The sequence below is a fragment of the Coturnix japonica genome, chromosome 2 (genome assembly GCF_001577835.2).
Source record: "Coturnix japonica isolate 7356 chromosome 2, Coturnix japonica 2.1, whole genome shotgun sequence".
In the NCBI taxonomy this organism is placed as follows: Eukaryota; Metazoa; Chordata; class Aves; order Galliformes; family Phasianidae; genus Coturnix; species Coturnix japonica.
This window is the reverse complement of record NC_029517.1, coordinates 80446559-80472674: the sequence shown is the minus strand read 5'-3', so window position 1 is coordinate 80472674 and position 26116 is coordinate 80446559. Positions and strand designations below refer to the sequence as shown.

Here is a 26116-nt window from a genome sequence, read left to right as displayed (position 1 = left end):
AGCCCCAAGGGCTGGAGTTCATAGAGCGTCCGGACAACGCTCTGAGACACGAGGTTTGAGTTTTGGGTGGTGCTGTGCGGAGCCAGAATCTGGTCACACGCTCGTGAATGTGTTTGTGTGTGTACGTCAGGCGGGGCCCGGCCACGCACTACCGAGGGGGAGCGCGGCGCTGCGGCTGCCTACCGGCATCGCGGGCACAGCCGCCACATGGTGAGGGGTCGCGGCGAGGGGACGGCGGGAGCACCGAGGGGGAGGGAGGAAGGAAGGACGGAAGGAAGGAAGGGGGCCGGAGAGGCCGCCGGGTTCCGGCGATGGCAGTCCGGCTGCTTTCGGTTTCGCTTCGCTCCCCTCAGAAGCGAGGGGAAGGCCGGGCCGGGGCCTGAGTGCGGATCCTCCGTACGGTAGGAGCCCGCCGCGGGACTGGGAGAAGGCGGGGTGGGGGTGTGAGCCGCTCCGCTCCCCAGCCGCGGCTGGAGGCCTCGAGTCGGACACCGTCCCTCGGCGCGGCCCCGCGGCTCGTCCCGCTCGGGCGGCGCGTCCTTCCCCTCCCCCGGGAGAGCGGCGCAGTGCGGTGTGTGTGTGAGCGCTGCTTCCCCGAGGTTTTATTAACGGCGTGGGAGAAAGGAATCGGAGTCGTCCACCCTCGGCCTTAATGTAGGATGTAATCCTTCTCTTGGAAACAGTTTTCTCTCCCCCACCTTGCTGCCTGTGTAAGCAGGGTGCAGGAAGCACGGGCCGTGGTCACCTGTTGCAACTGTACTCCAGGGATAGAGACAAGTCAGAAGTAGGGCTCTAATTGCGAGTTGCAATGTGTTGTGGTCACGTATTGTAGCTGTTAGACCGCGAGGAACTCGCTTTTCCGGTTCAGCTTTGCTCCAGAACTGCTGACGTGTTTGTACGTTGGTCTCGTGCCTTTGGTGTCTGTGTGTTGTCTTTCAGCCTGGAGAAGAGGAGGCTCAGGGGAGACCTTATAGCTCTCTATAACTTCCTGAATGGGGGTTGTAGTGAGCTGGGGGTTGGCCTCTTCTCTCGTGTAATCAGTGATAGAACTAGAGGGAATGGTTTTAAGCTGTGTCAGGGGAGATTCAGGCTGGACATTAGGAAGTATTACTTCTTGGAAAGGGTAGTCAGGCATTGGAATGCACTGCCCAGGGAGGTGGTGGAGTCACCGACCATGGGAGTGTTCAAGAAACGTTTGGATGTGGAGCTGAGGAATATGATTTAGCCTGGAAGTATTGGTAATGGTTGGACTACAGGATCTTCTAGGTCTTTTCCAACCTTGATAATTCTGTGATTCTGCGTGGATGAATAGGTGTGTGTGCTGTGGGGTGCTCCTGCACCTGGCCAGTCAGCCATGCAGAGTGCCCAGCTTTTGCTGGGGTCCCCCAAATGCAGTCGTACACCCACTGCCCTGCCTGGATGGTGTTTGCTTTGCTGGGTGATCCACAGGGTTGTGACCCACTGGGATCTGCAGGCTGTTGGCTACAGCCACCAATTCTGGTGGCTCCACAGGAGACCTCCTGCATTCAGCACCCAGTCCCATTAGCATTTATGTGCTTTTGTGTCACTTTGTCAGTGCTTTGGGACAAGTAGCAATGCTTTGTTTCAGCCTCAGGTCACTTTCACAGGTAGCAGGTAAAGATGAAGTTCAGAGCCAAAGCGTGTGGTGGTTGTAGCCCACCACAGGAGCACATTCCTCACTAACAGCAGATCTCAGCCAAGTTCTGGGGCCTGCACATTTTGCTGAGAAATAAAGGACGCTCAGCAGCTTAACGTTTGTTCCATGCAACGGCATTTACTGAAAGATTTGATACGTTACTGTACACTGTAAGAATTTTACTTCATATTGACTGCAACTGTGTGACTGTGATTTCTGTGCACTGCCATAGGGGAAGTTCTGGGTGGCTGTCAGAATTAAATTGATAGTTTTGTTGTTGAGAGTTGTATACGTGAAAATCTTTTTACCCCTTACATTATCTAATCTAAACGGCGAGACAAGGTAGTGTGTGATGCTTGGACCTTTCCTGTTTGAAAGAGGAAATGAGTTGCTGTGTAAAGATTTTGTGTGCTTTATATAGGCATTTATTTAGTAAAGATCAGATCAGTGGGACATCTCAGGCTCTATTACTCTGTGAGAAGTATATTCAAGCAAGAGGCCATGGGCTAGTCCTCTGTATAGGGTACACTTTAATAATTTTGAAGACATTAGGGTATCTTGAATAGTAAGAGACATAGGTGATTTTCGTATTAGGTGCAGACACCAAGTTAATGGTATTCTTTTATGATAGTTTTACTTTTAGTTCCAGTTTAGTAGTTATTTAGTAAAGGTATTTAGAGTATTTTGTTGTGTTGAGGGATGTGATTTAACTGGGAAGTATTGGTGATGGTTGGACTGGATGATCTTCTAGGTCTTTTCCAACCTTGATAATTCTGTGATTCTGTGATTAATAAAGGTACCAAATCAAGATGAATTTTACTTGGTCTCAGCTGTTCTGATACAGAATGAGCTGTGGTTTTCCACTAGCTCACACTGTGCAGGAAGTTCAAAGAATTTGTGTCATCCCTTCTTCAACATGATTCTGTATAAAAGAAAAGCACGACTTGGATACTGAATTTCTTTAAGGATCCAAGTTTTAATTAATTCTAGCTCATAAACTAGTGGATTAGCTTATAAGCTGCCAGGAAATTAAATGTGTATCCAAAGTGGAAGTACTGTGGTTTGGGGTATAATGCTTTTTATCTTTTGTTCATGGCAAGAAGAATCCAGGCTAAGCTCAAGCTGGAGTTCAGCCGTGAGATACAAGTAGCTCTTTCAGAGAGGTCAGGGAGCAGGCCCACTGGTTTTAGAATGATGGGAACAGTGAATCAACACGCAAGGATTTAAAGTTCTTTTCTCTTCCTGAAAGAAGTGAGGCTGCACGCTGCATGTTTATTTGAAGATTTGGACAAAGAACTATTAATATTGAATGCATGGAGTTAGAAGGGGATTTGTAAGGCTCTTTGGTGGCATATCTCTGTGCAGTTTGAAGTGGGGATGATTTAGTAATGCTTGCAAAATTAACTGATGAAATAGTTTTCTTCTGCAGTTCTGAAACAGGAAAAGGTGTTCCAGTGGTAATTCTGCAGTGAAGTCTTACAGGTTGGCTTCCCTTTACTTGTTCAGCTCCTCAACTTCCTTATTGGGTGGGATATATGAATGGGGAGAGTCTTCTTGTATTTTCCCCCCACAACACCAGAAAACCTCAAAATTGTTTTATTTGGAGTTGTATTGGGAAAATGTGATGAGTCTGAGGCTCTTCTGTGGAAACCCAGAGAGGTTGTGGATGCCCCGTCCTTGGAGGTGTTCAAGGCCAGGTTGGACGGGGCCCTGGGCAACCTGATCTAGTAAATGTGTATGTTTGGTGGCCCTGCCAGGCAGGGGGGTTGGAACTACATGATCCTTGAGGTCCCTTCCAACCCGGGTCATTCTGTGATTCTGTAACTCAGCTTTTCTTTACCTGAAGTTGTTTTATCTTTTCCCCTGCCTTGGTGGAAGACACCACTTGGCTCCTTTGAAGGTTAAGGGAATTTATAGGTGTTATCCCTCCAGTGTAAGTATGAAGGCAGGGACTGCCCACTGTCTATGGTTAGACATGAGAAAAATAATGTATACTTTTAATAATATTAATATGCTTGGCTGCCTGAAAAATGATTTTTTTAACCTGTTATATTCTTCTAAGCCTTATCTGTGAACAGGAGGATTATGCTAAGTCAAATATTTTAAATTAATTTGGTTACTGGAAGAGTAAAATCAGGGAAAGCCTTCTGCTGAAGGTGCTTTTGCAGTGCAAGCAATTTAAGACAACTAAGTCAGCACATCTTCTTTGACACAGTCATGACAAAACTTTCTCATACATGTCCACCATTAATTCAATCTCTTTTTTTTTTTTTTTTGTTAAGAAAAGAATGTAAAGAAAGAAAGTCTCATTTGAATAACCTCTGTTTATACAGTACTATAATTACAAAATTATCTTGTTATTATTCAAAATTATTCTTGTAAGCCTGCAATTTTTTTCCCCCTCTCTCTCTTTTAGGGAGTTTTACCTTGGTAAAGGTATCCTGGACAAGTAGCAAGTATTGCCTACCTTAAAAGGCACTTTTAGGATGTCTGAAGATGATGAAAAAGTTAAGCTCCGTCGCATTGAACCTGCCATTCAGAAGTTCATTAAAGTGGCGATTCCAACAGATTTGGAAAGATTAAGAAAACACCAAATAAATATTGAGAAGGTTAGTGTTCACTTTTTGCTAATGTAGTTCTTTTTACAGCAATCGCGCTGAAAGGTAACGCATGGATTTTGTCATGCTTAAGTGCCTTTGGTTGATGTTAGTTTGCATGTGATAATGAAACTGAATATGCTTCCATGAAAAATCACTATCAAGATAAATACTTGTATATGCTTAAAATACTAATAAAATAAATGTGCTCAGGGCAGTTGTGGCATGAAATGGCTAATGGCCATATTATTAAACTCCCTTGTTCTGTGAAATGGAGTGGCTGTATCCACACTGCTGTATTAACTCTTTAACCATCATCAGAAATTATTTAAGTAAGAGCTATTTGATGCTACCAGAGCAGTGCTGGGGACAGTTGTAACAATTATCTGTGTATGTGATCAGATTTGAACATCACCTCTTTTGGTTTACTGGTTAAAAATAAATAAATAAACATATATATACGTAGATGGAAACTGAGAAATTGGTTTGTCAAGAAAAGTGGTAAGAGATTCGCTAAAACAAGTATTAATGTTAATAAACATCTAAAGGGAGGCAATTGTATGAGGCCAGGCTCTTCTCAGTGGTGTATAATGATAGGACAAGGAGTCATGGCCTAAGACTTGAATGTAGGAAGTTCAGTACTGACATGCAGAACTTCTTTATAGTAAGGGTGACCGAGCACTGGAACAGGTTGTCCAGAGAGGTTGCGAAGTCTCCTGTGGAGATACTCAAGACCAGCCTGGACTCCTACCTGTGTGACCTGTTGTAGGCTACCTGCTTTAGCAGGGGGTTGGAATGGATGATCTCTTGAGTTTCTTTCCAACCCAACTTCCAACTGCAATTCTGTGATGCCAAATAAATAAATAAATAAGGAAGAGAGTAAGTGACTTGGAAGAAAGGCTTGTTACTTTACTATAACTTTGGCAAATGGGCAATCTTTTGGATGACTTTTTTTATGCAAGATTCTGCCTTTAGTAGCTTGAGGATGGGGAAGAGGGAAAACAAATCTTTGTATTGTTTCTGAGAATGTAGTCAGGAAATAATGTGTTTAAGTGGTAGCCATTTATTCTTATAAGAATCATTTTTGGCATTGTAAGTGAACAGTAGGTTATTGGTAGTCATTTCTTTGAGACTTAGTGATGGTGTTGGAGCAGTAACTTGTGGTTTGTTTGTGGAGTGGTCTTTGGAAAGGCTGCATATTTTGCTGTGCCTCTAGAAGTGTGCTGTGTTTTGATCAAGAGAGATGGTTCTGGAAAATAAGGTTTGCAGGTGCTCAGTAGATGCTGATTAGACTCTACTTACCAAAGGTTATTGAAGGATTTTGCTGGGGCATGCTCACAAGGAAACTTCCTAGCTCATTCCTAGATGAAGAATGGTGAAGAAGTACCTTGGGATGGAAGTTGATGGTGCAGAAATGGTGATTGACCATGAGAAGATAGAAAAAACTGAGACAGGAGGAAGATCTGGTACAGCGAGGACTAATGATGGCAGATAATAGTTGGGTTATTTCCTTTTAAGAGTGTATTAAGGATTCAATTAGGATATGAACTGCAATATTCACAAATTGTAAAGTTTAGTAGTACAATATTTGCCTGAAGCAGTGGCTTTTCAATGAGGTGAACTGTATTTTTCCAGTCACAGCATGTTTGTGCTTTGTTGTTCTTTGTCTAATACCTTTTATTACCTAGATGCCAGTGGATTCAGCATTTTCCTTCCACTTTGCAGCAGCCCCATTTTATTCTAGTGGCCAGAAGCTGACCTCCAGCTTCTCCCACTAAGAACAATTGCTTGAGTTACTTTGTGCTACAGCCAGACTCCAGAGCAGTAGCGATTCAGAGTCAGCATTAGCTTGCTTTTGAGTGAGAATACTGGAGAAGCAAGGAGCCTCAACTCTTAAATCTCTCAGGAGAAGCTTCTAGGATCAGTGTGTGCATATTCTGGTGTGCATGGCCATAGAGCTAGTTAGTGGTAAAGAACGATATACAATAGGATGGGATTCAGGAGGTGCTTAGAGGAGAGCTTTGTAGTGCTTTTTCCATGCAGGCTGTTTGTTCAAGTAGAGACAGGCTTGGTAGCTAAGTTGTTGCTTTCTTTCTCTTAACCAGAAGTTTCCCTGCTGCCTTTGAAAGCAACATAAAGAGGGATCTTTTGGTTGCACAGAGGCAGAGGTTTTTGGCTTCAGGTAAAACTAGGTTTAAAAATGCTATTGTTAGGGCAGTTCTCTGATTGATGTATTTCCAGAGCAGTGCTTAGTTAGCATCATTAGCATCAGTGAATGCGGAGCGGTGATGTGCAGCATTCATGCAAAGTCTTGAGGAAGGCATCCAGAAATGAAGTGATACGGTCAATAAATATGGGATGGTTCAAAAGCTGCAGCCTTGTTTGAGAGGAGCAAATCAGTGGTCAATGGAAAAATGATGTGTTGGTGGGAGGGGGAGCTGAGCCAAATATTTACCAAATAATGTCCATATAGGTTAAAAAAAACCCAAACAATCACACCCTCGCTTAATTAGCATCCATAAACACCCTACCAAGGGGCTTCCTATGGCTCTGAGCGCTGTATTGAGAAACAAAGACATGATTAGTGTGAGGGATGATGTTGGGAGCTGCTGCACTTAGCAGCAGCACCGAGCTGGTGAGGATGGGTAGGCAGCTACTGGTTGGTGCTACTGGAAGTCTCTTAGGTATTTAAACAAGGAATAAGTATGCAGTACCTAGCCAGATAGTGTTACCACGGTGTCAGGAAAGGGGTGAAATTCATTCCACTTAAGTCAGCCTTGTGTTGATCAGCTGGCGTTTTTACTGGCCCAGCAACTCAAATGAGTTAAGCAGTTCTTGTGTGCAGACAGAAGGGGAATCTTTATAAGGACACGTCTAGAAGAAAATTCAGAAAATAGTAGCGCTGGGGATGAAATGAGGCTTTAGATTACTCGTGATTTAACACTTTCTTTGAAGCACTGCCAGAGAAGCTCATTCTTAGCCACAATTTAATTATAGGAAATGCAAACCAATGTTCCTGTGATGGCATTGGTTGGCCCCAATGAAATACCATGCTTTATTGAGTAGTTGATATTTTAATATAAAAATCTGATGCAATCTAGAAGTATTTGGGGGCATTTCTTCAGCTTATTTAGATTATTGACTGAACAGATCATTCACACTGACATAATCAACTTAAGAAATTTGCATATCAGAACAGTATTTGTAAGTATTTGTAAACTGATCTTAAAATTAAGGTGTTAAGTTCATTTCCTCCAGGACATTTGTTTCATGAAAGCCAAAAGTTGGAGTAACGTTTAATACATATTTCTCTTTCTGATTTCAGGCTAATGTTAATAAAGAATTTCTGCATCTCTAGACGATGCAAGTCTTGGCAGGTTTGATATTTGAATTGTTTCTAGTAACTCCACTTAGTAATAAGTACCAACCGATAAAACTTTTAAGTAAACACTTGGCAACTGTGTCAGGAGCTATTCAGCAATGCTGAAGACTTCAGAACTGTGTACTGATAAATATGTCATAAACGTTTTTCAACCTGCATTTGAAATCTTTCCCTCACTATAGTTTTAGATTATTAGAACTCTTGCAAGAGTTTGGTTGAAATACTTCCGTAGTGATATACACTCATATCTTTTCTATGCATTTTAGCCATAATGAATGTGTTACAGTATTTCTGTGAGCTGTCAGCATCAGCAGCTTAACAGGTTTTCTCAAAAATATATTTTTTTGTAAATTTAACTTTCAGCCATGCAAACCAAATATCCCTGGGGGTAAAAGGATAATTTTGTAGAATCTGCTCTTGTTTATTTTACAGGCTACTTTTAAGCAAAAATCACTAATTATGTCAAATTGCTTAGAGCAGCAACATTATTTACTTATGATGAAGCCAATATCTCTAACCTCATTTCATGAATATTGATTTAAACCTGAGGTTCCAGAGATAGTCCAAACAATTAATCTACTAAATCACTGTTTGAAGAAACTATAAAATCAATATATAATGAAATGTGACCTTGAGTACACCTTTCCACAGGAAGCGTATACCATAAATCCACCATTGTAGTTTTGCTTTTCAAAGATGACAGTGAAACACTGTTTTGAGTCCAGTGTTCCATATGTAACTTTCTAAAGACTTAAAAATTAAGGAATTGTTAATCTATGCTTGTGGGTTTTAAAACAATATTTCCCTTCCCTTCCCTTCCCTTCCCTTCCCTTCCCTTCCCTTCCCTTCCCTTCCCTTCCTTCCCTTCCTTCCTTCCCTTCCCTTCCCTTCCCTTCCTTCCCTTCCTTCCCTTTCCCTTCCCTTCCCTTCCCTTCCCTTCCCTTCCCTTCCCTTCCCTTCCCTTCCCTTCCTTCTTTCTTTCTTACCTTCAGATTTCTTGTTATCTTCCTTTCTGAAACAAGGGATAAGATGCATGCTTATCCAAAGGAGCTTCAACTTTGTTCGTCCCTGTTTAGGTGAAAGAAAGTTGGGGGTTTTGGCATGCTATCCTGAACTGTGCTGGGAATGGTTAGCAGTCCGTAAGGAAAAAAAAACAAAGAATTAGTGTAAACCATAGCAATCTTTTCTCTGTTGCACTCAGGTAAAGTAGTTTGTGAAACACTTGTTCTCTTTGGCATGGGCCCACTGATATGGTGAGAAGATGGTTGAAAGAGAAATGACACAAAATGAGGAGCACGGAAATCTGAGTCTTAAATGCAGTGTTCATCCCAATGTATATATTCGCCTAGGATTTCTATTATTTACATTGACAATAATTAAAATCTAGCCTGCTACTAAAGTGAATGCAGAAAGCATTCTGAAAAGTTTTGAGTTTTTTCCGTGTCTAGTAAATGCTTTCTGGAAGAAATGGAATGGACTCAAAACATAAACGTGAAAGTCTTTTTAAGACAGTCTTAGAAAAAGAAAAGGGCAAGCAGGCAAAGGGATTGAGTGTCTAAAAATAACCTTATGTTTTGCATTTCTGATATGGGTAGAACTATTTGGCTGTAGCACAAATGAAATATGTGAGTATTCTGTAGGCATTTTTAATTAGTGGACCTCAGTTTTATGTGTATTTCTTAATGCTAAATAGAGGTGAGGTAGTATCAGTCTTCAAGGTTTGCTGTCTGTTTTGTCCTTGAGCCAAACAAGGTGAACACTGGATGGTAGTATGGCCTGCTTTCTGATGGGTGACAAAGGTAAGTCAATGAGGAAGAGTTCTGACCACACAAATGTCATTGCTGTGTATGCATTCACTTGTGGTGGTGTTTGAGGCCATACATTTGCTGGGGATTTCTAGAAATGCTGAGAAGCAAGAAGTGTTTCCTGAGGAATTATTTTTCTTCTTAACTCAAAAAATGTTTATTATTGTGAATGTGAACGTTATAATGCAGTGAGTTGAAACTGAAAATATCTATATTTATCTATATGTATTTCCCAAACCCTTCTTGTTTCACCCTCAGAAGTACTAGTTACTTCTTCAGAGATGACTGAACTGGAAGGTCTATTACTTAGGTCAACAGGCAGTAGCAGGGATTGATACATTTTAACAATGAAAAGGTTTGTATGTGTTGATATGCAGTGATTGCACTTAGCTAATGGAATAATGACTCTGCTCTGTCCTGTGTAAAGTACTATGTGGATTGCTTCCCATTAAAACACCAGTGGAGCTTTGGTGCCAGATTTGCCTTGGTGATCATTGTAACAGTGTAACTACATAGTAAAAAGGGAAAGTGTAAATGTTAACAGTAGTGTTGTGTAATGAGGGTTATTCTCTTTGTAAATAATACCAGATACCTTGTTGTTCTATGTGACCAGTCCCCACCCCCTCTGTTCCTTTTTCCTTGTTCTTCCTTTCCTTTTACTGACCACCAACTGATTTATGCCACAGCAGTGTCGGGATACTGCTGTATTTCATTGCTGTTATGAACCAGTGCCAAAACCGGGATTATCTGCAATTCAATGAAAATACGTTCTGCAAAATTATCCACAAAATACACTGCCTTTTAATTCTCTCATTTTGTAGCAGAAATGCCTATGATTCAGCTCTTTTTAACTATCAGTTTGGGAAAATTAAAGTGGTTATTTACCAAGGTTTCCATTTTCTTCTTAGTCGCTTGGGAGGGGAAAAACAGGAATTATATGGAGTATTTTTTCTTTCTTTTAGTATCAAAGATGCAAACTCTGGGACAGGTTGCATGAAGAGCACATTAATGCAGGACGAACAGTTCAGGTAAGAATATGAAAATCATACTGATGTTCATGGAAATAAATTACATATATAATACCTGATGCCTTAGGGGGCAGGTCCTTGCAGAGAAGTATATTTGACAGGGGGGGTTGCCTGAAATATGATATTGTGTTGCTTTCTTTAAAAGGTTTGGGATTTCCTCATTTAGTCCTATGAGGCAAATCCCATCCGAAATGTTTTGGTGTGTGGGATACATGTCAGTGGGAATGTTCACAGTTCTTGAACAAATAATTTCTAGTCATCTTTTCAAGTTCTTATATTGAATTGTTTTGTGTAAATTTACGGTGAGTTTTTTTGATATTGTGTATTAATTATGAAGTAGTTTCAGATCAGACACAGAAGATCTGTGCTACTAGTTTGATGTGCAAATCTATTATTATATGCATTGTATTCTCAAAGGATGAAGCACCAGACCCATTTGTCTGCATGGCATCATCTCAGTGACTTCATGCATAGTCAACCATAACTATTTGCAAAATCAGTCCTGTTCAGGTGTTTGCCTGTGTCTTTGCTCTAATCTACATTCACAGCTGAAGGGTAAGAGAGGCTTGTCTTGGGGCGTTTCATGATCAGTGTCATTTGTCTACCATGACAAAACTATCAAAAATTACAGAAACAGCAGTCATGTTGAGGATGTTTTTAAACACATGAAGTCTCCTAGTAATAAAATATCATACTTGTCTTCAGAAATATTTATGTTTGGCTTGGGCTTAAAGCCTGCGATTTTCACTTTCAGTCAGAATAAATTTTCTTCCTTTTTATTTAGTGCTCATTGCTTATAGATCAGGATGCAAGTTCTGCATTGAGCCGATCACATTCTGATACCCAAAGGGCCAAATAAGGATCTAGATCTGCAAGAAGCGTAGACTAGCTCTCTATTTTAATTAAATAGTTAGTAGTCTGGAGTAGTTGATAATAAATTATATGACATGTAGAATGTGTTTGCTGTAAGCTGTTTAAATGTTTACCAATGGACTTGTGATCTGTTTGTTTGCGAAGAAATCAGATTAATTATTGTGATACCAAATGTTCTCCGCAGCACACACTTTGCTCTCAAAATTAGATGTTGTAAAAATACATTAGGAATCCCTAAGTCAATATTGACCCAAGGCATCCGCCACAGGTTTTAGACAAATATATGCACAGCCACTCTACATTTAATCCATGTGCACATAATTAGCCATTTTTCTGAATTTTCAGTTTACCCAGAATAATTACTTCTGTTTTAAGTTTGACGATGGTCAAAATTCTAATAGAAGCATAGATGAGCATAAGTTTATACCTCTTCTTTCTGGTGACTGAATGCCACAGGAAAAACTTCTAAAAAGGAAAGTGAGGAAATGGAAAATCTGTGTGTGGGGCGTGAGGACACCCTGAGAAAACAACTCTTATATACGTAATTGTTTGTGGTATCAATGAAGGGTTGTGTAAAATCAGCTCACTGTTGCAGCCTGTTGCTATCTGTAGGGTGCATATAGCCATAATTGAGAGTCTGTTTGACCTATACCAGGAAATTTTTACCATATATCCTATGTAACGTTACTTTGAATGAAGTCAGAGAAAGTAAGTGATGACGAGAGTACATTTACACAGCTAAGCTACTGTAATACTTCCTTAAAAATGTTATTTGTGTTTGAGAGAGGTTTGGATGGTAGCTTTCTTTAGAGGCGCTATTTGGTTCTTAAACAACAGTGTGCAGAGTGGAAGGAGTGTTGAGTAACGCACAGAAGACAGGAGATAAAAAGGGACTGATTCACTGGAAGTGGCAGATTGCATGGCTTCTGTGTACTATTTCAGCATAAATCGTTTGAAGTAGTTGGAAGTAGCGTATGACATTACACGTAATGATAATAAAGAAGAAAAACAGAATAAGGATGGCAGAGACTGAATGTAATACTGACTTGATCACAATGATTCAGTTAGTTGGTGGCACTGGGAGCTGTGTAGGCTGATGGAGGAAGTGTAAGTAAAATGCTGGAGTTTCTGTTTGCTCTGGGGTATCAGTATTGTCAAGGATTGGTGTCTGAAGCAGATGCTTCCATGAAGAATGTTAAAGTAGCTTCTGTTGCCTTAGATAGATCTTCAAATTTTTCTAGAACCAGTGGAGATACGTCATGTTGTGTGGAAAAGACCGAAGTCTTAATATAAAATGATCCTGAAACTCGAGTTCTATCTTTTTCAAGGGCTTTGGCCTCCTCACACTCTGTTGACATTCATGTAAGGTGAAGCCATGCTGCAGACATGGTGTTTATCCTTGTGTCAGGGCCTCTTCTTGGGTCAACACTGAAGCACTGTGATGTACCTAATGCTCTTTGTAACTACGTCTTTCCATTGTGCTGTTATTTGCCCTTGGCCCAGGCTCAGTTCCATGACATGGCAGTGCAGGTCACCATGTGTTTGCCTGCAGTTTCATGGGAGTTCCATTGTTTCCTTCTTTCTTTTTTTTCTTGTGTTGAAAATTGTGTTGTAATGAAACAGGGAATAGTTGTAAAAAAACAAACAAAAAAAAAAAACGCCAACAGTCACGACACTTCTGGTTTGCATTTTGGAAGAAAAAAGAGTTATACTTATTCATATAACGTAACATCATGATGGTTCTCTTACCTCCAAATCTGTGTATAATCTGGAAACACTGGGCTCACTTTGTGACCCTGCCTCAGTTCTGTACCTGTCTGTAAATGGTGAACCTTATCCCAGTGAAGTCCTCTGAGGGGTGAAAGCATTAAGTAATAGCCATTTAATATTATTCCTGCTGTATAACAGTGTAAAGTTGTGGGAGTCTTGGGGATTCTGTTGGAGAGAACAGGATTAGAATGTACAACGATGCTGAGATCAGTGTGATTTTGGATAGGGACAAAGACAGTCCTTAGGCAGGAAACACTGACAGTGTAAATCCAGCATGTGAAGCTCTGCAGATAGTAGTTCTGTAGATTAGAACAGTGACAATGACCAAAAATAAAGACAAATAACATCATGAGATATATAAGCCAGAGAGCAGTCAGTGCACAATATCGTACAGACTCTTTGGCCAGCATTAGTAGGATTTCAGGGTTTCTCCAGTTTGGACACCACTCTTTTATAGAGGCTATGGGCACATTACATAGTATTCAGGGAGAGCAATGAAAATGATCAGAAACTGAGAAAATGGAACTTACTTGTAAAGGCAGAAAAATTAGTATTTCTTTGTTTGAGAAGTGTCTGACAGTGGCATGTTATCCACCTGCAGACTTGAAAGACTGCTGCACAGAGGGCAGGGCGTGCTTTCCTCTGCATTTCTGTTAGACATGAGAAAGGAATTGTGTCAATTAGGATAATGAAATCCTACTGTAGTATATCAAGAAGGCGGTAGCTCTTCTTGAAGAAGTCTTTTTGAAACCAAGTTAGATAAGCTCACCCTGGTGAGCTCCTGAGATGCGTCTCTTCACAGCGGGGCATAGGGCCCTTGCTAGGCTGATTTCATTTAGCTTGTTTAATTGACAATAAATTGAATGAGAGTAATTTCCAAATCCACAGACCAAGGGGTACTAAAACTGCATTTCACCAAATATGCAAATACCGTGATTTGATTCCTCTTTCTTCTTTCTCGCAAATATTTGTCTTTGATCAGCAGTATGATAATGTGCCGTGAAACTAAGGACTAGACTGAGCCATGCTTTGGGGTTTCTATCTCTTGAAGGTTCTGTTGACGATTTTGAACTCTAGCACCTTTGGTCATTGTACAGTGACTGGGTCTCTACTACAAGGAGGATGTGGACCTGACACAGTGGGTCCAGAGGAAGGCTGGAGCACCTCTCCTAGGAAGACAGGCTGAGGGGGGACCTGGGTTGGAAGGGACCTCAAGGATCATGTAGTTCCAACCCCCCTGCCTGGCAGGGCCACCAAACATACACATTTACTAGATCAGGTTGCCCAGGGCCCCGTCCAACCTGGCCTTGAACACCTCCAAGGACGGGGCATCCACAACCTCCCTGGGCAGCCTGTTCCAGGGCCTAACCACTCTCCTAGTGAAGAACTTCCCCCTAACATCCAACCTAAATCTTCCCTCTTTTAACTTAAAACCATTTCCCTGTGTCCTGCTAGGGTTGGACTTGTTCAGCCTGTAGAGGGCTCTGAGGAGGTCTATCTGAGGCCTTTGAATATACAGTTCTCATGGGGGGACCATGGGAGAAAGATTAAGAGGAATGTATATGGAAAATTATTGCACCACATTTCCAATTTAACTTGATATCTTGCAAAATTATTTGTGTCCATCTCCCTATTTATTCTGTTGTTAATTGCTGTTTTTACCTGGGGTTAACCTTAAATAACATAGCCTAAATTGACTGGTAATGGTATTAATTTAAGCATACGATAGAATATTCTTGTATTAATTTGATTTTTATGAATCAATAGTTCTTTGGTTGGCTAATGTGTCCCATATGGCATTACTTGAATTTGTTGTAGAATTATTTTCCTTCTCTAATTATAATTCTATAATTTTTTTCAAGCACATTAAAAATGTTAGTTCTGCTGGTTTGTATAAATAAGTTCCAATTACTTCCTGCTTTTTCAGGTACACAAGATTGCTTTCCTAGGGCATTATTATTACCCGAACCTGGTTTCTGTTACTGGAAAAAAAAACCAAACCCTTTATTTTCCTAGCCACTCCCTGGTGTTTATCCATTCTTTTGTTGTGCTATGAGAAAAATATTTAAAACAGTTGGTAAATAGCAGAATGGATAATATAAATCAGTATATCTCCTTAAAAAGTAATGCAGTGAATATAGATTTTATTGAAGTCTTATTAAAAAAAAAAATCATAAAAACAGTGGCCTAAAACAACGAGTAGTATAATTTGGGCTATCAATTTCTTTTGTTCATGTTTGAGAGAAAGAGAAGTTGCATACATTTCCAGATTTTAAATGCCCTAGGCTAAAATTTATATTACAGGAGATAGAATCATAGAATCACCAAGGTTGGAAAAGACCTAAAAGATCATCCAGTCCAACCGTTCACCTATTACCAATAGCTCCCACTAAACCATGTCCCTCAACACAACATCCAAGTGTTCCTTGAATAACCCCAGGGTCGGTGACTCTGCCACCTCCCTGGGCAATGCCTGCATATGGGTTGTTCTTGCTAGTTGTGAGTGGTTCCTATCCACTTTAAACCCTTGAAGAGATATGTCTTAGTAATCCTTCTTCTTCGTCCATAAACATGTCCTTACAAAATAAAAATTGTAGTTTGGGGAAAAATGAGGATCACAAACTGTTGCATCCTGAAGTGCGTTAATTCTAAGAAGCAGTCACTTTATTTAGATAGCATCTTGACTTTATGCAACTTGTGTATATATTTTGGCAAGAGGACTGTGACATCAGTCACAGACACTGGAATTATTTCAATAATTGCAAAGTGAATTAGGTGAATTGTGAGCCCACAACACAAGAAGGACATGGAGCTGTTGGAGCAGGTCCAGAGGAGGGCCATGAAGATAATGAGAGGGCTGGAGCATACCCCATACAAGGACGGGCTGTGAGAGCTGGGGCTCTTTGGTCTGGAGAAGAGAAAGCACTGGAAGTATCTTAAAGCAGCCTTCCAGTAACTGAAGGTGCCTACAGGAAAGCTGGGGAGGGACTTTTTATAAGGGCAGGTAGCAACAGGACAAGGGGAAATGGTTTAAACTGGAAGAGGGTAGATTTAGAACAGATATCAGGGGGAAGAAGCTTTAAGTTGTGGCTTGTGAAGCGAGGGCTGCTTTGCAGAGTTTTATGGGTTGACTTTTCTGCAGGAGCAGTACAAAAAGACCAGGGAATGGCTCTGGGTCATAAAACAGCAGAATCTAGGACACCCAGGAGAGGTTTGAGGTGGTTTTAGTGTGTGACTGGAGGCAACGGCTGTAACAGCATTAGGAGGGGTCTTTGGTAAGTGAAACAAAAGCATTGCAACAGTGCAGGCTGGAAAGAAGAATGGACCTAGAGGAGAGCTGGCCAAGAACAAAAAGGTTCTTTTAAACTAGGGACTTTCAGGGGTTTTATTTCTTAGTTTATTAGTTTATTCGCTTAGGAAATGTAGTTGATCAAAATGATAATTGCTTCCTAACCACAGAAGGTGTTAAATATGTTAAAACTGTTACAGCAACTTCGAGCCAATATGAGAGAGATGGAAAAACTTTGTTTGCGAGTCCGACAGGAAGACATCCCAGTTCTGCAACGAATGATAAACCCAGTGAAAGATGAAGCTTCATCTGCCATAAAACACTTCCTGCAGCTCCATTCTGAATCTGCAGAAGAACTTAAAAGGCAACTAGAAGGACGGGAGGATGCTTCCTTAACAAGATCTGCAACCATAGGAGGAGGTATCAACATTTCATTTCTGTATCTATTGTATCTATACTGTTGTGTCAATTCAGCACTTTGGACCAAATATAGATGGAAAAAAAGCTAAAGAGATTTCAGTTGAATACCAGTTGTTAATTCAGAAGTGGATTTCCTTTCCCTGTGCCACACTTTTATTACCCATTAATGAGTTTTGATAAGTAGTTAAGTATCTTAAGTAATGGAGTAGGTATGGCCTTCCATAAAAAAACAACACCTCTTCCTTTAGCATTTCATCTTGGTAACAGACAAAAAGCAGAAACTATTATAAATCTGTTTAAGATTTTGGCTCTATTTTCCTTCCTTTTTGCACAAAATGGATTCTCATTCTCTTGTGCCATTCTGCCTCCAGGGCAAATACTTACTCTGCTGTGGCACTCACCAGCATTCTCTGCTATTAATCTGTGAGAAAATTGATTAAATCAGTTATATCCTTCTACATAACAATAATGAGATTTATTACTTCAGTAGCAGCATTGTTTAAAATTGTTTGGCAAGTTCGTGCCAAACAATGGTGTGGTTTCAGTCCATGACATTGTAGAAGAACCTGCCCTCACATTTTATTTCATGACCCTTCTTGCTGCCCTATAAAGAACAGCAGGAACTGTTCCAAGCGTAATTAGCAAGGAAGAAAGTCTAACAGAGAAAAAAGTTGATTGGGAAAAACGGGCTTTCAGGAACGTAGCAATATTGCAAAGTGTTACAAAAACCAAGTTGTATCAAATCTGCAATTCATGTTTTCTTACCAGACCGGTAAAAGTGATTTAATTGGCTTCTGACTTATGATTCTTGATTATTTTCAACACCTTCAGCATCTGTTAACATTCAGATGTTTCTGAGCTGATTGTTTAGGAGTTAATCCTAATGTTGTTGTGGATGTCAAAGCCTGGCTATTTGCTGCATCCTCCCTCCTCTCCAAATAAAAGAAGATAACTGAGTCTGTTCCCTTGCAGTCCTTTGGGATGCTCTTAATGCTCTCTACAGAGAGAAAAAATATGTTTGTGTTTTCCAAGGTTGTTTCTTAAACAACCTGGAGCGACTTTCATCAGACACTTCAGGTTTTGAATACATCTAAATATTCTGAACCTGTTTTCTTTATCCTTTTGTTTGTTTGTTTGTTTTGTTTTCCTTCTTGTTAAAATTAATTGCATCAGGTGTCAGATTAGAGTTGTTTTTCTATGGAAGGACTGACTTCATCTGGCTCTGGATCGTCCTGTCCTTTTCTTCCTTCACCTGGCAATGCACATACTTATATTGCTCTGTCTTTCTCTGATGGAAGCTTTCTTGCTACCAGTTAATGAGCTTTTCTGCATTCCTTTCACTATTTGGAGTTTCTTTCCTATAGGTTCCATTAACCAGTTTGCTGAATTTGTTGATGCTTCTTTTTTGGGGCACTCGCTGCCTTTGGTCTGAGATTCAGGATAGGCAACTCTGGTATTCGTCCATATTAGCCATTGCTTTCAAGCTCTTTACGACCTCTTCCATCTTACAATCACAATAAAATTTAAAACACCTTTTTTTCTTGGTAACTTTCTGCAGTTGTCCTCAGTACATTCGGTTATCTTATTGGAAGGGCCTTTTGCTTTTCTAACAGTTACATGGATAGCGAGTGAGAACTACAGTGTAATTTCAGAGATGAGGACTGCTTTTTAATCTGAAATGCCTTTAAATTATGGTGGAGACTGAGCAGAACCACACCTTAAAAAGACAAGAAATTGATCACAGAGATTGAGATGAGAAGATTGAAAATCAATCATTACTGGAATGACACACTCCTATATGTCAGCTCAGGAATGCAGAAATAGTTCATTTAAAGTGAAACATACAGTAAGGCAGACAACTAAATTTAATTATATAGGGGTGGGTTTTTGTTATGGTTTGCCTGACTGCTGTGAAAGCAGCTCTGTTGAATTGCTAGCACGGATGCAATGTATTGCCTGTTCTTTTGTGCTTAGAGGCTGCAGTCCTGAAAGGAAATCTTGGCTGCTGATCTTAATCAAAGGAGCTTCAGTGTGCCTGTTCTCTATAGCATGTTGCTTCCCATCTGGTAGAGAAGTAAGGAGTTTACAAATTCAAATTGCCCATTTGGAAGGCATGTCAGTGAAATGATGTGGCTCCTTCACCTGAGCTCAGATCCAATAGAACTGAAATTTAATTGCATTTTAAACAAATATTAACAAAAGGTGAGACTCTACTCTAGAAATTACTAAAATCTTTTAAGCAGAAGATTGGATATTGCAGAACATTAGATTTTTATCTTGAATGTAATGAGGTACGGAGCTGCTCTGTGAGTTCTGCAGAGGTATTTTGTATTACTGCGTTCCTGTGGAAATGCTGTAAGTGGTGGAGTCATTTCCATTCTCAGTTCTGTTAAAATTGGTTAGCTTTGATAGAACAGAAAATAGTGAATATAAGTTTCTTACTTGTAATTTTCAACCCAAATGTGACTTTGCCTTTTTTTTTTTTTTCCTAATCATTCTAATTCTTTAACTTACGTTTTGGAATCGAGGGGAGAATTTTATTGAGAACTTTTAATGTCACTAATTTTTAGCTATTAGCAAATAATAACGGCATAAAATGGCTGAAAATTTAAGTTCTCTTGATCTTGTGCCGTTCAAATCTTCAGAGCCAGAATCTGGACTTGTTGATCCTTGTGGGTGCCATCCAACATGGGATGTCCCTTGCTTCTGATTACTCTGATGTTACAGATCAAAAATATATTTTGGAAGAGTAGGTGATGATAGTAGAAGTTGAGGTGCCTTCCTTGTCTGGAGTTTGAAAGGAAAAGGGATAGAAGTAATTAAAAAACAGGCCTGAAATAAAACTCAGCCCACCGTTGTTGCAGTGCTTCTCTGTGTGCTTAGGAATTATGGCTGAGTATCTGCTTCATTTATGTTAGAATCGTATTGATCTGAGAGAAGTAAGATTTGGTGCTTGCTGTCTTTTGAGATGCTGGGATAAAAATGTTGAAAAACGGACACGTTATAAAAATGTATTGTTTTTATTTTATCTTAAATTAATTCCATGTATTAGCATGCTTTATTACTCAATTTTTATTGAGAAAGGTTATTTTTATTCATTTTTCATTGTTCATATCAGTTGCATAACAGTTATATAATATTGTTATAGTACCCTGGCACATTCATTGCTTCTACGAAAGAACTTAATGTAATATTTACGCTACGGTATTGTTAGAAATACCTCTCCAGTCTTCCCCATGTTAAGCTTTCCACCCTCCTAAGGAATAAACACCAGTGTCCTACTAAAGTAGCCATCCTGCAGAAATCATGGCTGTCTAAATTAGTGTGATCTTTGCACTGTGTTGAGGCACATACACATTCTGCAGCCTTCTATTCATACTCCCAAGCTATTGCTTAATCCTTACAACAGCAAGCCAAGCTTGCTGCTATTCTCAGCTAGCACTGAATTAGTTGCCCGTAGTTAGGCACTTGTCCATTGCAGCCGTAATGGCTCAAGATGGGGCTTTTGGCTGGAGAAGGTGTATGCATGCACCTGTTAATTGTATCTGCTTTTCACCATGACACCTCTCTCCTTCCACATTTTTTCCTCAGTAATTTGTCCTACTGTCTTTAATACTCAGCAAAGCGATTTAGAAAGGAAGATGCTCGAGAATATCTCCCTTATCTTGCTGAGCTTTAAATGTTGTTTGCCATCATCCAAGTACCATCACCAGTACCAAGTACCATTCACTGGAACAGGCTGCCCAGGGAGGTGGTGGAGTCTCCTTCTCTGGAGATATTCAAGACCCGCCTGGACGCCTACCTGTGTGACGTGGTGTAGGGAGCCTGCTTTGGCAGGGGGGTTGGACTTGATCTCTAGAGGTCCCTTCCAACCCCTACAGTTCTGTGATTCTGTGACCAGTGGGACCGAACACTACATGTTTGGCTATGTGGTACTTGGTGTTCATTGCTTTTACTACAGAATTTTTCTCTAGCTACTCCTGGGCGCTAACAGCTGAAAGCCAGACTGTGGTAGCACAATAATCATAAAAGAACTGACCAGCTCTGGAAGTGCAGTGTTTAGGTATCATGTGTAAATGAAGGTTTTGTCCCAAGCTCCTTTTTCTTCTGCAGAATTATAAGGCTCAGCTAATAGGAAATTAATGGACTGGCCCTGACTTCAACCGTGCAAGTTTCTCATCATGCTCAGAACTGATGGTGAAAGTGCACTGTTAGAAATGAGCCCGTTTCTTTAGCAATAACTTCCTTCTAGGAAATTGTGTAGTGCTGTGAATAGGACTTGTGCCTGTGTGGTAGTTCTCGGGGCTGTTCCTAGCCTTGAATTACTTAAAACATCCATCTAATCCATGAGAAACATCACGAGTGAGAAATCTTGCATGTCACCTGCAATCTGATCCAGCGTGCTCATTTATAAACACAGTATTTTTTTCTTTCATTCAGAAACTTCATACAACACAGAAGCGAAGGATGGCTCTCAAAGTTTAATCCAGATTTGCTCTCCCCTTCCTGAGATACCTCAGAATGAAAATGCAGCTGAGTCCTGGGAAACATTAGAAGAGGTACGCTGGAATGCCCTTACTTCTCCTGTTGCTATCTTGCTTTTAACAACAAGTTACAGAATAACTTTATTTTTTGTTTTGTAGGACTTAATTCAGCTTAGCCAGCTGGTGACCGAGTTCTCTGTGTTAGTCAATGTAAGCATTAATCACATTCCGTATTGGAAGCTTTCAGAAATGAGGGTGAGTGGGGATAGCACCCGGCTGGGGAAACAAGGAGAGCAGTACTCCTGTCTGTAATCTGCGTGCAGACTGAGCTTGTTGTCACTTCATAACAGCAACAGAATAGAAAAATCACATTAACGGACTTTATTCAGTCCGCTGTTAAATAAATTAAGATTATGAAATGATAGACCCTGTTGGGAACTTCTGGAGAGCATCCCCCTTTGAATGGAGGCAGTGCATTTCCCCACAGTTAGCCAACATGCCCGTGTAAAAGTCCTGACTTGGCTACATGGCACCTATGGTAGATACACCTCTAGTTTCAGTTGATTTGTACATTTGATACTTTCCAAAGTCATAGGTGATGGATTTAAACCCACCATTCTCAACTGCCACAAAGGTTATTTAATCTGATCCCCTTGCTGTTGGGCTGCTTGGGATAGATGAGAGAGCTTCTGTTCTTCCTGCAGAATCTGTGCTGCTTCTTTGAAATCAGGGAACAGTAAGAGATAAAGCAGTAGCAGGTATATTGCAGCACTCACCGTCATATTTGTAAAGCAAAGTCAGTATCAAAGAATGGCCCAGGTTGGAAGGGACATCGAGGATCATGAATCTCCAACCTCCCTGCCCCAGGCAGGGCCACCAAGCTCTACATTTAATACTAGCCCAGGCTAGTCAGTGTTTTATAATATCCTAATTAAGTACTTCTGTTTAGATTTCTCGGCACAGCTTTGTATGTTGGAGTTGGTACTGATAAATGCTTTTTATAGGCATTTTTTTGAGCACGAAGCTCAGCAGGAAACACAAATGCTACTTTGGATTGTTTTTCCCTTTGACGTGCAAGCTCATCTATTCACAGAGAAGATTTAGAAATCATATGTTATGGGTTGTTTTCTCTAACAGTAGCAACACATTGTGTAATATTCCCACCATATTATTATTTGACAGTTAAGCTCGGGGTTTTTTTTAAGTAAGTTTGTAATTTCAGCACAGTTTATCAGATCCTATTAATGAACCGCCATTAAGGCTGCATGGCTGCAGTGTGTGGCAGATGAAAGCAGCTGTGGGGCCCTGATTACAGGCATTAAAATGGTGTGTATTGGCTCACCGCTGCTTTCCAGCAGGTTCCCTCACTCATAATTCCTTTGCATCTAGTCTCAGCAGGAGAAGATTGACAGGATTGAAGACCATGTCAACAGTGCTGCTGCGAATACAGAAGAGGGAACCAAAAACCTGGCGAAGGTAGGGATCTGCTCCTGCTGCTGGATCAATGGTACTCTGCTTCCCAGCAACCTCTGTATTAACCCCATTGATCCGCCGTCTTTAATGCTGAGGGAGCCAGCAATTAAGGAAATAAGGAAGAAATGACCCACAGGTAGCAGGGGGGAAAAAATCAATCTCTCTTGTAATTTTCTGTCGCACCCAGGCTACTAGAAAACACTTTTTTTTTTGCTTCAAATCACGTTCTGTGATACTCTGATGCTACTTCGGTGTACCTGCAAAGATGTGAGCATTCAGCCATTGGCTCACAGGAGTCAGATGAGCATGAAACAACACAGGGATGGGGGCGTGCAGCTCCAATGGATGCCAGTGAGAGCTGCTCAGAAGCCACAAACCTGGATTCAGACACGCTACTGGAAAGTCGGAGCATTGTCTCTCACTTGATTTAGTGATGGAGACAAAGTCATAAGTAGTATATATAGTCGGCAAGAAGCATATAGAAGATCTGTCTCCAAGCTGCATACATTGAGAGAGAGAGCTCAGTTTTTAATTATTTGGGGTACGTACATGTGGGTAGTAAGAGCATCTTTTTTCCTAATACTAATTTGTCAAGTGTATTTATTGCTGAGCACATTGCCAAGAGCAATGAGAGGAAGAACACACCTTGCAACAGGAAGGTGTTCTAACCCTTTTTCCGTTTTTTCTCCTTCTAGGCTGCGAAATACAAGCTGGCAGCTCTGCCCGTGGCAGGTGCAGTCATCGGAGGAGTGGTAGGAGGTCCTATCGGTCTCCTTGCGGGCTTCAAAGTGGCAGGAATTGCAGCTGCACTTGGTGGTGGGATTTTGGGTTTCACAGGTGGAAAACTGATACAAAAGAAAAAACAGAAACAGATCGAGCAGGTCTCTTGCAGCTGTCCACAGCTTTCTTGTCAAAGTGCCAAAAAATCCAGCTGAAGTTACGAGGAGGAACAGAAGTACAGTAGCTGTGCTAATGACAGACTTGCAGCCTCCTGCTTTAGATCTGAGGCTGAGGTGTGAATTCTGCAGCAGTACGGTTACGTGGGAAGGGTGAAACGGTAACGTCAGAACTTTGGGGCTTTCTCTTTTCAGACGTGATAAGCGACTTCAATCTTTTAACTCTGACAACTATAGGGTAACTTTTAATTATAAAACTCTTATTAGAGAGATGTGAACAGCTGATGGGTGACAGGTGCTTCAAGCCAAATTTGCACAAAATGCCTTTAGATCAAGAGATTTAGAAAATGAGTGCTTTCTCATGAACACCCTCCCCAGAAGACGGACCTTGTATTATATTATTATCGTAATAATTGTATGTTATTCTAAATTCCTGTCCGCCAGACACAGGAAAATAAGCTTCCATCTCTCCTATATGTTCAGGGCACTTTAAAATATCCCCTCTTTTATCTGCATTCCCAAACTCCTCCTGTGGATACCACCGGGACAGAAGCACTGTTTGCCATAGAGTAAGGTTAAAACATTGGGTGAGTATTATAGAGAAACATAAATGCATCCAGCATCTGTCTGCATCAGCCAGCTCAGATTTTAGCACCTTTTATTTATTTTCTGTACCTTCCCAGCTATTCAAAGCGTGGTTAAGATTTAAACAGCCTAAGAAGCAGCACTGGGGGAAAAAGTCATTTTCCATGGCACTTCAGCTCCTTGGCTTGTCTCAAGAACCGTGCTCAGAACGAAGCACCAACCTTTAGCACTCTGAGCCAGGAACCTCAGCTGCCTTTAGCGGTGCTCAGGGCCAGCTGCTGCCCTCACTTCTCCTGTTGTGGCACCAGCGATGCTGTGGCAGGAGAGCTGTGCTGGAGGTGCGCTCCCTCCATGGCCTTTATCCAAGGATGGGTATCTTTTATACCAAGGGTGGATGGAGAAGCAGCAAGGCCCGGTGACAAATCTGTGCAGTGGGGCAGCTGTTGTGCTGGCTGCTTTACAGTATGTGGTCCACCCTTGCTCAGGTCAGCACCTGTACAGCGCTCAGCTCTTGAGACTTGTGCTCTATTCCCCATGTACGGCTGCCTCTTGGCCTTTTCAGTGGAGATTTTGGGGTGTGTTGTTAGGGCTTTCTCTAGCTTTTTACAGCAATATTCTGCCTTCCTGATGTCACTGCTTCAGAAGCCATTTGCTTAAGTTACCTCTGCCATTGTACACCAGAGTGCTCGTGCTTTTATTTTCACATCATCTGTTACACATATAGTCCTACCTCCATCTTTTGAGAATGGAGCGTTCCCTAGCAGGGAATGCTGGATACAGAAGCTAAGTGTACAGAGAGCTCCCTTTTGTTAACCATGGGAAGAACCATCTGCTAATGGCAGGTGATAGGTTTTTGTGCCTAGAGACACTGTAAGCAACTGTTAATTACAGCACAAGCATCTTTTCCTGAATGGTTCTTCCGTACTACTTTTACAGTGTGACTGGAATTGCTATCAGCCAGAGCAGCACATCTAATTTAAGCATGTCTGAGGCTCAGGGAAGCAACAAGGATAAAAACAGTTCTCACCAGTGATCATGAACATCGCCAACACTGCGTGTGCTGAAACCACAGTGCCTACATCTGTAAAATCAGTAGGAGCAGGAAACGCCGCCCAAGTAATTCAGCACGTTTCCTCCTGTCATGCAAAAAACCCTTTTGTTTAAACACATCTACTTTGGGTGTAAATATATTTAATGAGTTTGTAACAACTTCAGGTGAAAGCTGTTAATTCCAGAGACTGGTGATAATTTCTGCACTTAAAGAAACCAAGGAAGAAGTGCTTAAGTGGAAACTGTGGTTGGTTTCAAATAGCCGGATCTGCTTTCCCGCTGTCTGCTTTTGAACCCCATACACTTCAATGGCAGCAGCCACATCAGACACTGTAGGACCTCCTCGCTCCTCCTAAGGCCGGGACAGTCCACATCCACCAAAATGAACTGCCAGGGTCAGCTTCCCCATGCTTTAAAAGGCATCTCACACAAGGACTGTTCTCCTTCCCTGCAGCTTTAAGGAAGCAATTTCAAACCACTGTGCACACGCTAAGTGTGGGGGGCTGTTCTTTAAGCTTTGATTTTTATTTTTTTAAATAGATGAGTTATTTACGTGAGCAAAAAAATACAGGCACCTGAGTAAGCACACTACATTGGAATCTGTAGGCATGTTGGTCAGAAGATAGGTAAGCTATATATATAAAATGCTTCCAGACCAAACCAAAAAGTTTTTGCCCATCTGTACAGAACTGATTTTGAATGTCAGCTTTTATTTCCTTTTTGACATCAAAAAGGTCAAAATCCTTCAATAATTGTTATTAAAGTTGTTATTATTAACATTAAAGAATCCTGTACTGAGTTACTAAA

At 41.0% G+C, this 26116-nt stretch overlaps 1 protein-coding gene across 9 annotated transcripts; it reads left to right on the top strand.

Moving 5' to 3' along the window:
- Nucleotides 1–26116, top strand: STX17 (syntaxin 17). Of its 9 annotated transcripts, none has more exons than XM_015855098.2 (9): nucleotides 1–210; nucleotides 3087–3139; nucleotides 4074–4266; nucleotides 10404–10469; nucleotides 16602–16821; nucleotides 21262–21380; nucleotides 21465–21560; nucleotides 22695–22781; nucleotides 23474–26116. In XM_015855098.2, exons 3-9 carry the CDS (start codon nucleotides 4144–4146, stop codon nucleotides 23711–23713), a joined length of 951 nt encoding a protein of 316 aa, XP_015710584.1. In that variant the 5' UTR covers nucleotides 1–210; nucleotides 3087–3139; nucleotides 4074–4143; the 3' UTR covers nucleotides 23714–26116. The 9 variants fall into 9 exon arrangements, with proteins under 9 accessions (XP_015710584.1, XP_015710586.1, XP_015710582.1 ...); XM_015855096.2 differs by lacking the exon at nucleotides 1–210 and adding an exon at nucleotides 289–401; XM_015855097.2 differs by lacking the exon at nucleotides 1–210 and adding an exon at nucleotides 294–401 and having other exon boundaries at nucleotides 3074–3139.